Source organism: Leiobunum rupestre, chromosome 3 (assembly GCF_980474605.1).
Source record: "Leiobunum rupestre chromosome 3, qqLeiRupe1.1.hap1, whole genome shotgun sequence".
NCBI lineage: Eukaryota > Metazoa > Arthropoda > Arachnida > Opiliones > Sclerosomatidae > Leiobunum > Leiobunum rupestre.
The window spans coordinates 6832532-6843090 of record NC_143386.1 but is presented as its reverse complement, the minus strand read 5'-3'; the positions used below and the strand labels follow the sequence as shown (position 1 = coordinate 6843090).

Genomic DNA, 10559 nt, shown 5'->3' with positions numbered 1-10559 from the left:
ATAATTATTGATATAAATAAGCCTGGCAGCTCTGTTTTGTTAACCACACTAAGAAAATTAAATATAAATTTTGAATTAATTCTTAAGAATTATGAATATTTCCAGCTCCAAAATCCATTTATCTGGCAGATTGCCGTTTGGAAATACCAAATTTTGGTAAATTGCTTTAGTTTAACAGGGTTTTGAAGAAAAATCGACACTTGCAATTGATTAACAAATCAATAAACTTGAATAATTATTGATATAAATAAGCCTGGCAGCTCTGTTATGCTAACCACACTAAGAAAATCGATATAAATTTTGAATTAATTCTTAAGAATGAAGAATAATTTCAGTTCCACAATCCATTTATATGGCAGATTGCCGTTTGGAAATACTAAATTTTGGTAAATTGCTTTAGTTTAACAGGGTTTTGAAGAAAAATCGACACTAGCAATTGATTAACAAATCAATAAACTTGAATAAGTATTGATATAAATAAGCCTGGCAGCTCTGTTATGCTAACCACACTAAGAAAATCGATATAAATTTTGAATTAATTCTTAAGAATGAAGAATAATTTCAGTTCCACAATCCATTTATCTGGCAGATTGCCGTTTGGAAATACCAAATTTTGGTAAATTGCTTTAGTTTAACAGGGTTTTGAAGAAAAATCGACACTAGCAATTGATTAACAAATCAATAAACTTGAATAATTTTTGATATAAATGAGCCTGACAGATCTGTTATGCTAACCACACTAAGAAAATCGATATAAATTTTGAATTAATCCTTAAGAATGAAGAATATTTCCAGCTCCAAAATCCATTTATCTGGCAGATTGCCGTTTTGAAATACCAAATTTTGGTAAATTGCTTTAGTTTAACAGTGTTTTGAAGAAAAATCGACACAAGCAATTCAATAACAAATCTATAAACTTGAATAATTATTGTTATAAATAAGCCTGGCAGCTCTGTTTTGTTAACCACACTAAGAAAATAAATATAAATTTTGAATTAATTCTTAAGAATTATGAATATTTCCAGCTATAAAATCCATATATCTGGCAGATTGCCGTGTTGAAATGCAAATTTTGGTAAATTTCTTCAGTCAAACAGGGTTTTGAAGAAACATTGACACTAGCAATTGATTAACAAATCAATAAACTTAAATAATTATTGATATAAATAAGCCTGGCAGTTCTGTTTTGGTACCCACACTAAGAAAATAAATATAAATTTTGAATTAATTCTTAAGAATTATGAATATTTCCAGCTCCAAAATCCATTTATCTGGCAGATTGCCGTGTTGAAATGCCAAATTTTGGTAAATTTCTTCAGTCAAACAGGGTTTTGAAGAAACATTGACAATAGCAATTGATTAACAAATCAATAAACTTGAAAAATTATTGATATAAATAAGCCTGGCAGCTCTGTATTGTTAACCACACTAAGAAAATAAATATAAATTTTGAATTAATTCTTAAGAATTATGAATATTTCCAGCTCCAAAATCCATTTATCTGGCAGATTGCCGTGTTGAAATGCCAAATTTTGGTAAATTTCTTCAATCAAACAGGGTTTTGAAGAAACATTGACACTAGCAATTGATTAACAAATTAATAAACTTGAATAATTATTGATATAAATAAGCCTGGCAGCTCTGTTATGCTAACCACACTAAGAAAATCGATATAAATTTTGAATTAATTCTAAAGAATGAAGAATAATATCAGTTCCAAAATCCATTTATCTGGCAGATTGCCGTTTTGAAATACCAAATTTTGGTAAATTGCTTTAGTTTAACAGGGTTTTGAAGAAAAATCGACAGAAGCAATTCATTAACAAATCTATAAACTTGAATAATTATTGATATATATAAGCCTGGCAGCTCTGTTTTGTTAACCACACTAAGAAAATAAATATAAATATTGAATTAATTCTTAAGAATGAAGAATAATTTCAGTTCCAAAATCCATTTATCTGGCAGATTGCCGTTTTGAAATACCAAATTATGGTAAATTGCTTTAGTTTAACAGTGTTTTGAAGAAAAATCGACACAAGCAATTCAATAACAAATCTATAAACTTGAATAATTATTGTTATAAATAAGCCTGGCAGCTCTGTTTTGTTAACCACACTAAGAAAATAAATATAAATTTTGAATTAATTCTTAAGAATTATGAATATTTCCAGCTCCAAAATCCATTTATCTGGCAGATTGCCGTTTTGAAATACCAAATTTTGGTAAATTGCTTTAGTTTAACAGTGTTTTGAAGAAAAATCGACACAAGCAATTCAATAACAAATCTATAAACTTGAATAATTATTGATATAAATAAGCCTGGCAGCTCTGTTTTGTTAACCACACTAAGAAAATTAAATATAAATTTTGAATTAACTCTTAAGAATTATGAATATTTCCAGCTCCAAAATCCATTTATCTGGCAGATTGCCGTGTTGAAATGCCAAATTTTGGTAAATTTCTTCCGTCAAACAGGGTTTTGAAGAAACATTGACACTAGCAATTGATTAACAAATCAATAAACTTGAATAATTATTGATATAAATAAGCCTGGCAGCTCTGTTTTGTTAACCACACTAAGAAAATTAAATATAAATTTTGAATTAATTCTTAAGAATTATGTATATTTCCAGCTCCAAAATCCATTTATCTGGCAGATTGCCGTGTTGAAATGCCAAATTTTGGTGAATTTCTTCAGTCAAACAGGGTTTTGAAGAAACATTGACACTAGCAATTTAATAACAAATCAATAAAATTGAATAATTATTCATATAAATAAGCCTGGCAGCTCTATTATGCTAACTTCACTAAGAAAATCGATATAAATTTTGAATTAATTCTTAAGAATTATGAATATTTCCAGCTCCAAAATCCATTTATCTGGCAGATTGCTGTGTTGAAATGCCAAATTTTGGTAAATTTCTTCCGTCAAACAGGGTTTTGAAGAAACATTGACACTAGCAATTGATTAACAAATCAATAAACTTGAATAATTATTGATATAAATAAGCCTGGCAGCTCTGTTTTGTTAACCACACTAAGAAAATTTAATATAAATTTTGAATTAATTCTTAAGAATTATGTATATTTCCAGCTCCAAAATCCATTTATCTGGCAGATTGCCGTGTTGAAATACCAAATTTTGGTAAATTTCTTCCGTCAAACAGGGTTTTGAAGAAACATTGACACTAGCAATTGATTAACAAATCAATAAACTTGAATAATTATTGATATAAATAAGCCTGGCAGCTCTGTTTTGTTAACCACACTAAGAAAATTAAATATAAATTTTGAATTAATTCTTAAGAATTATGAATATTTCCAGCTCCAAAATCCATTTATCTGGCAGATTGCCGTTTGGAAATACCAAATTTTGGTAAATTGCTTTAGTTTAACAGGGTTTTGAAGAAAAATCGACACTTGCAATTGATTAACAAATCAATAAACTTGAATAATTATTGATATAAATAAGCCTGGCAGCTCTGTTATGCTAACCACACTAAGAAAATCGATATAAATTTTGAATTAATTCTTAAGAATGAAGAATAATTTCAGTTCCACAATCCATTTATATGGCAGATTGCCGTTTGGAAATACCAAATTTTGGTAAATTGCTTTAGTTTAACAGGGTTTTGAAGAAAAATCGACACTAGCAATTGATTAACAAATCAATTAACTTGAATAATTATTGATATAAATAAGCCTGGCAGCTCTGTTATGCTAACCACACTAAGAAAATCGATATAAATTTTGAATTAATCCTTAAGAATGAAGAATATATCCAGCTCCAAAATCCATTTATCTGGCAGATTGCCGTTTTGAAATACCAAATTTTGGTAAATTGCTTTAGTTTAACAGTGTTTTGAAGAAAAATCGACACAAGCAATTCAATAACAAATCTATAAACTTGAATAATTATTGTTATAAATAAGCCTGGCAGCTCTGTTTTGTTAACCACACTAAGAAAATAAATATAAATTTTGAATTAATTCTTAAGAATTATGAATATTTCCAGCTATAAAATCCATATATCTGGCAGATTGCCGTGTTGAAATGCCAAATTTTGGTAAATTTCTTCAGTCAAACAGGGTTTTGAAGAAACATTGACACTAGCAATTGATTAACAAATCAATAAACTTAAATAATTATTGATATAAATAAGCCTGGCAGTTCTGTTTTGGTACCCACACTAAGAAAATAAATATAAATTTTGAATTAATTCTTAAGAATTATGAATATTTCCAGCTCCAAAATCCATTTATCTGGCAGATTGCCGTGTTGAAATGCCAAATTTTGGTAAATTTCTTCAGTCAAACAGGGTTTTGAAGAAACATTGACAATAGCAATTGATTAACAAATCAATAAACTTGAATAATTATTGATATAAATAAGCCTGGCAGCTCTGTATTGTTAACCACACTAAGAAAATAAATATAAATTTTGAATTAATTCTTAAGAATTATGAATATTTCCAGCTCCAAAATCCATTTATCTGGCAGATTGCCGTGTTGAAATGCCAAATTTTGGTAAATTTCTTCAGTCAAACAGGGTTTTGAAGAAACATTGACACTAGCAATTGATTAACAAATTAATAAACTTGAATAATTATTGATATAAATGAGCCTGGCAGCTCTGTTATGCTAACCACACTAAGAAAATCGATATAAATTTTGAATTAATTCTTAAGAATGAAGAATAATATCAGTTCCAAAATCCATTTATCTGGCAGATTGCCGTTTTGAAATACCAAATTTTGGTAAATTGCTTTAGTTTAACAGGGTTTTGAAGAAAAATCGACAGAAGCAATTCATTAACAAATCTATAAACTTGAATAATTATTGATATTTATAAGCCTGGCAGCTCTGTTTTGTTAACCACACTAAGAAAATAAATATAAATATTGAATTAATTCTTAAGAATGAAGAATAATTTCAGTTCCAAAATCCATTTATCTGGCAGATTGCCGTGTTGAAATGCCAAATTTTGGTAAATTTCTTCAGTCAAACAGGGTTTTGAAGAAACATTGACACTAGCAATTGATTAACAAATCAATAAACTTGAATAATTATTGATATAAATAAGCCTGGCAGCTCTGTTATGCTAACCACACTAAGAAAATCGATATAAATTTTGAATTAATTCTAAAGAATGAAGAATAATATCAGTTCCAAAATCCATTTATCTGGCAGATTGCCGTTTTGAAATACCAAATTTTGGTAAATTGCTTTAGTTTAACAGGGTTTTGAAGAAAAATCGACAGAAGCAATTCATTAACAAATCTATAAACTTGAATAATTATTGATATATATAAGCCTGGCAGCTCTGTTTTGTTAACCACACTAAGAAAATAAATATAAATATTGAATTAATTCTTAAGAATGAAGAATAATTTCAGTTCCAAAATCCATTTATCTGGCAGATTGCCGTGTTGAAATGCCAAATTTTGGTAAATATCTTTTGTCAAACAGGGTTTTGAAGAAACATTGACACTAGCAATTGATTAACAAATCAATAAACTTGAATAATTATTGATATAAATAAGCCTGGCAGCTCTGTTATGCTAACCACACTAAGAAAATAAATATAAATTATGAATTAATTTTTAAGAATTATGAATATTTCCTGCTCCAAAATCCATTTATCTGGCAGATTGCCGTGTTGAAATGCCAAATTTTGGTAAATATCTTTTGTCAAACAGGGTTTTGAAGAAACATTGACACTAGCAATTGATTAACAAATCAATAAACTTGAATAATTATTGATATAAATAAGCCTGGCAGCTCTGTTATGCTAACCACACTAAGAAAATAAATATAAATTATGAATTAATTTTTAAGAATTATGAATATTTCCTGCTCCAAAATCCATTTATCTGGCAGATTGCCGTGTTGAAATGCCAAATTTTGGTAAATTTCTTCAGTCAAACGGGGTTTTGAAAAAACATTGACACTAGCAATTGATTAACAAATCAATAAACTTGAATAATTATTGATATAAATTAGCCTGGCAGCTCTGTTATGCTAACTACACTAAGAAAATCGATATAAATTTTGAATTGATTCTTAAGAATGAAGAATAATTTCAGTTCCAAAATCCATTTATCTGGTAGATTGCCGTTTTGAAATACCAAATTTTGGTAAATTGCTTTAGATTAACAGGGTTTTGAAGAAAAATCGTCACAAGCAATTCATTAAAGGTGTCAGCGGAAAATTATGATGTCACGCTAAAATTATTAGAAAATAGATATAAAAGACCCGACCTTGTGGTCGAAAATTTAATGAACAAGCTTAGAGCTTTAGAAGAGGTAGAAGACTCAAATGATGTTAGTGCCTAAAGAAGACTATATGACACCTGCGAATCTAATATAAGGGGATTAAGGCTTTAGATGTAGATATAAGAGCAAATTCGGTGTCATTTTGATTAGTTGTTTACCCCAGGATATTAGGCTTAAATATACTATGGCTCGAGGTAGTAATATTGATTGGGACATAGAGGCTTTGGTATCCTTTTTGAGATTAGAGGTGGAAGGTAGAGAAACATGCGCCATGATGCGAGGCAAAAAATCCAATAAAGGGATGCCCGAAAGTAAATCTCAGAAACAAGAAAACATAAAAAATAATCTGCCTAGGACCACCACCGCCGCCGCGCTTTCCACCCAAGTAGCAAATAGAGGTCTAGAACCTAGAAGGTGTTTTAATTGTATAAGGTACGGCCACGAATCTAGATCATGTACCTCTCAATTTAAAAATTGCAAAATATGTAGAGGGAAACATAATGTCGCGTTATACGAGCATAATTCAGGTAATAAAAGAGTGAAAGCTAAAAACCGAGTAGTCCCTTCGAAAGGGCTATCGAAACCGCCACACGCTGAAGAGATGGCTGTCAAGGTAGTGAGCGCGGTATCGGAAGGCCAAAGATCAGTTCTCTCGCAAACTGCGCAAGCGATAGTAAGAAGCCCAAATGGCTCAAACCACAGCGAAATAGTGCGCTGCCTGCTTGACACGGGAAGTAAGGCCTGTTTCGTAAGAGAAGAAATATCTCGCAAATTAAATCTACCCGTCATTGACGAAGAAATGATGGAAATTCAAAATTTCGGAAACGAAAATCCGGCAAAATCTTTAAGAAGAACGGTCAAATTGACTCTCCAGAATGTAAACGGAATTGGGGAGATTATCCAAATAAAGGCTGTAGAGGTCCCATACCTCTGCGACGCGCTTACCGTCGTCAAATATAGCGAAGTAGAAAAAATAATGAAAAGAAAGGGGCTCCCCCTGGCCGATGCGCCAAGCGAATCTACGCCAAACATGGCAAGCATTGGAATTCTTATCGGCGCGGATTGCTATTTTGAAGTGGCGGACGGAGGTTTTGAAAGAATTACCAAAGGCCTCGTAGCGGTAAGAACCAAATTAGGGTGGGACATACAGGGCCCGGCCGGGCAAAAAACGTAGCGGTTGGCGCAGTTTGCGTTCAAACCGTCAAAATCAGTGTAGCTGCGGAAGCTGAAATTTTGAAAATTATTAAATCATTTTGGGAAATTGAAGCTTTGGGAATAAGAGAAAGCGGAGAAAAGGATGCCTCTGATGACAATGATTGGGAACCAATTCGGCAGATCTTCGCGAAAAATGGGGAAATGAAGCAGTTGCGGCGAAAGAAAACGTTAAAATGACAGGAGACGAAAACACCAAGAAGGACAAAATACTAGGACTGCTATGGAATCCAAATTCCGATGAATTATCGTTCGACCTTACCAAATTAGAAAATTTACTGCACACCGTACAAGCTACCACGAAGAAGGTTTTAAGCGCAGTTGCCCAAATTTATGATCCGGATGGTTTTTAGCGCCGTATCTTATACGAGCAAAAATGTTGTTTCAACATCTATGGGGAGACAAAAAAAGCTGACGAAAGTAAAAAATTAAAATGGGACGATGAAATACCAGAAGAAATCAAAACCAAGTTCCTTCTATGGTGTCACGAAATGCCTGAAATAAGAAAGGTGAAGATCAGTAGATGCTACTTCAAAGAAAAGGAAAATATCGTAAATATTGAGCTCCACGGGTTTTGTGACAGCAATTTTAAAGCTTAAGCTGCTGTCATTTATATCCGTTACGTTACTGCTTCAAACGTTGTAGGAGTGTCATTCGTTACCTCAAAGGCGAGAGTAGCTCCCCTCAAACCGCTGACGATTCCACGCCTGGAGCTGATGGGATGTCTGCTGTTAGCCAGGTTAACGGATCAGGTAACGGAGACGTTCCACTCTGAAGTTCTTAAAACCTACTATTGGACCGACTCTCGGATCGCGCTTGACTGGGTCAAGTCAACCAATTTTTGTTACCGTTCATTCAAAACCAGGTAACTGAAATTAACAAATTCACTAGACCTCAAGACTGGAATCATTGTAGCGGGTCAGATAATCCGGTGGACATTCCAACGCGCGGAGCCAAGGCAAAGGATCTGGTCACGAATAGTCTCTGGTTGGAAGGACCAAAATGGTTAAAGTCAGAAAATTCAAACTGGCCTGCCACGCCAGTAGTTCTTACAACGGAAGAACAAATTCAATCAAATGAAGAACTTCGAAAGACTGTTATGGTCGTCCAATGTAAGAAAAGGGAAATTTCCTTATACGACACCATAGATTTGAAGAGGCACAATTCGATAAATAAATTATTCAGAATCACCACGTACGTTTGGAGGTTCGCGAATCTAACAAGAAGGGTTCCAACGGGGAGAGGACCTATCACCGCGGAGGAGATGAGAAAAGCCGAAATAGCGTGGGTTCAAAGCGCCCAACAAGAACATTTTTCCAAAGAAATAATTGCCATAAAAGAAAATCAAACGGTAAACAAGAGTTCAAATATCGCCTCGCTAAAACCGATTCTGAAGGACGGACCTCTCCGCGTAGGAGGTCGTCTTCAGGAATCTGATCTCACCGAGGAACAAAAGCACCCTATCATTCTACCTAAAAAGTACGTTTATCTGAGCTTCTGATAATGCGTTGCCACGAACAAGTATCGCATTTAGGTATTCAAAGTACCCTAACACAGGCTCGAGAAAGGTACTGGGTGATCGCGGGAAGGCAGTTGTCAAAATAAATAGTCAAGCGTTGCGTGATGTGCAAAAGAGCGAGAGCGCAACCAGGAGAAGCGCCGATGGCCCCTCTTCCCAAAGAGAGAGTTCAGGAAACTCAAGCATTTGAAGTCGTAGGAATAGACTTCGCAGGACGACTTTACATAAAAAGTAAATAATTAATTGGAAAAATCATATATATGTGTGTGTACCTGCGCTATCACCAGAGCGTTACACCTAGAACTGGTTCCAAATTTATTAAGCTACGAATTTCTTTTGGCATTTCGTCGTATTGTGGCACGGAGAGGACTACCCCAAACGGTCTTCACCGACAACGCGAAAACATTTAAGCGAGCTTCAGCTGATCTAAAATTAATTTGGGAAAGCCTCAGTGGCAAAGAAATTCAAGAATATTTTGGGGAGAAAGGAGTTACCTGGAAATTTATCGCGGAGAGAGCAGCGTGGTGCGGAGGGTTCTGGGAACGCCTCGTTTGAACAACCAAGTCAGTTCTACGCAAAGTATTAAGATATACGTCATTAAATTATCAAGAGCTCGAAACAGTGCTACTGGAGACCGAAGCAATAATAAATTCACGACCAATTACGTATGTTTTTAATGACCCTAACGAACCTTCACCACTCGTCAAATTGGAAAAACGAATTAAACAATGGAAGTAGGGGAAGTGGTCATGGTGCTTAATGACAAGGTAACAAAGCACATGTGGCGTATAGGGGTGATAGTTCAGGCAAAGGGAAGAAATAGTCCATTCAGATCGTATTTGGTTCGAATGCCAAACGGCAATATTATTAACGGTGGCGGCGCCAGGATATTACTATGGGTAGGCTACTTAATTCTTTAATTTGGGCCCCCCCCCTTTACATATACTAACTAAACAAAACTTTGACAAAACCGGTTTATTTTTAATAATTTACAAAAGAAATGTACATGACTGTTTAAATGAACTCGGAAGTAATTTTTTTTAGTCGATGAGCATTAAAATGCACATATGGGCAACATCCTCCAACCGCATTCTCCATTTTCACTTACAATTGTTGAAAAAACACTTGCCAGTTGCCACGCTTTATTTTATCTTTATTTTTGAAATTGGGCTTCAAAAGTCGCTTGATGACTTATGCCAAAGGTGGTGCCAAGGGTATTAGCCTAGCTGATTATTAAAGAGTCGGAAAACCGCGCAATTTATCATCTGTCCAACGATGCAACACTTTTTGAAGAAGCTAGTTTAGCAACTACATCGAATCAAGGCTGCGTTCGAAAAAATATTAGAAATCACTGTTCAGTGTTCACAACCTAAAAACAGCAGGCTTTTAATACGAATTTTGATATTTCTAGTTTCGCAAATCATTTTAGGGGGCTGTTCGGGGCCCCTTCATCTAGATTTGGGGCCCCTGCAAGCGAAATAAAAGTAAGCTGCGTAGCCTACCCCTGGCGCCGCCACTGATTATTAAGCACCCTTTATCATTATTTTACTC

The 10559-nt window shown here is 33.9% G+C and overlaps 1 protein-coding gene across 1 annotated transcript; it reads left to right on the top strand.

Annotated features, from left to right (window-relative positions):
• Window positions 1-7665: 7665 nt before the first annotated feature.
• On the top strand, window positions 7666-8990 carry LOC149949242 (uncharacterized). The gene is made up of 3 exons (XM_090169399.1): window positions 7666-7834; window positions 8135-8241; window positions 8355-8990. The coding sequence occupies exons 1-3, from the start codon at window positions 7666-7668 to the stop codon at window positions 8988-8990; spliced, it is 912 nt and encodes a 303-aa protein (XP_090025525.1).
• The last annotated feature ends 1569 nt before the right edge of the window (window positions 8991-10559 follow it).

Bases quoted from the DNA above. Each gene is read 5' to 3' on its own strand.
- LOC149949242 (XM_090169399.1), top strand. From the start codon at position 7,666: ATGACAGGAGACGAAAACACCAAGAAGGACAAAATACTAGGACTGCTA. The intron at 7,835-8,134 runs GTTTTTAGCGCC...CAAACGTTGTAG, and splicing joins CCAAATTTATGATCCGGATG to GAGTGTCATTCGTTACCTCA. The intron at 8,242-8,354 runs GTAACGGAGACG...ATTCAAAACCAG, and splicing joins TAGCCAGGTTAACGGATCAG to GTAACTGAAATTAACAAATT.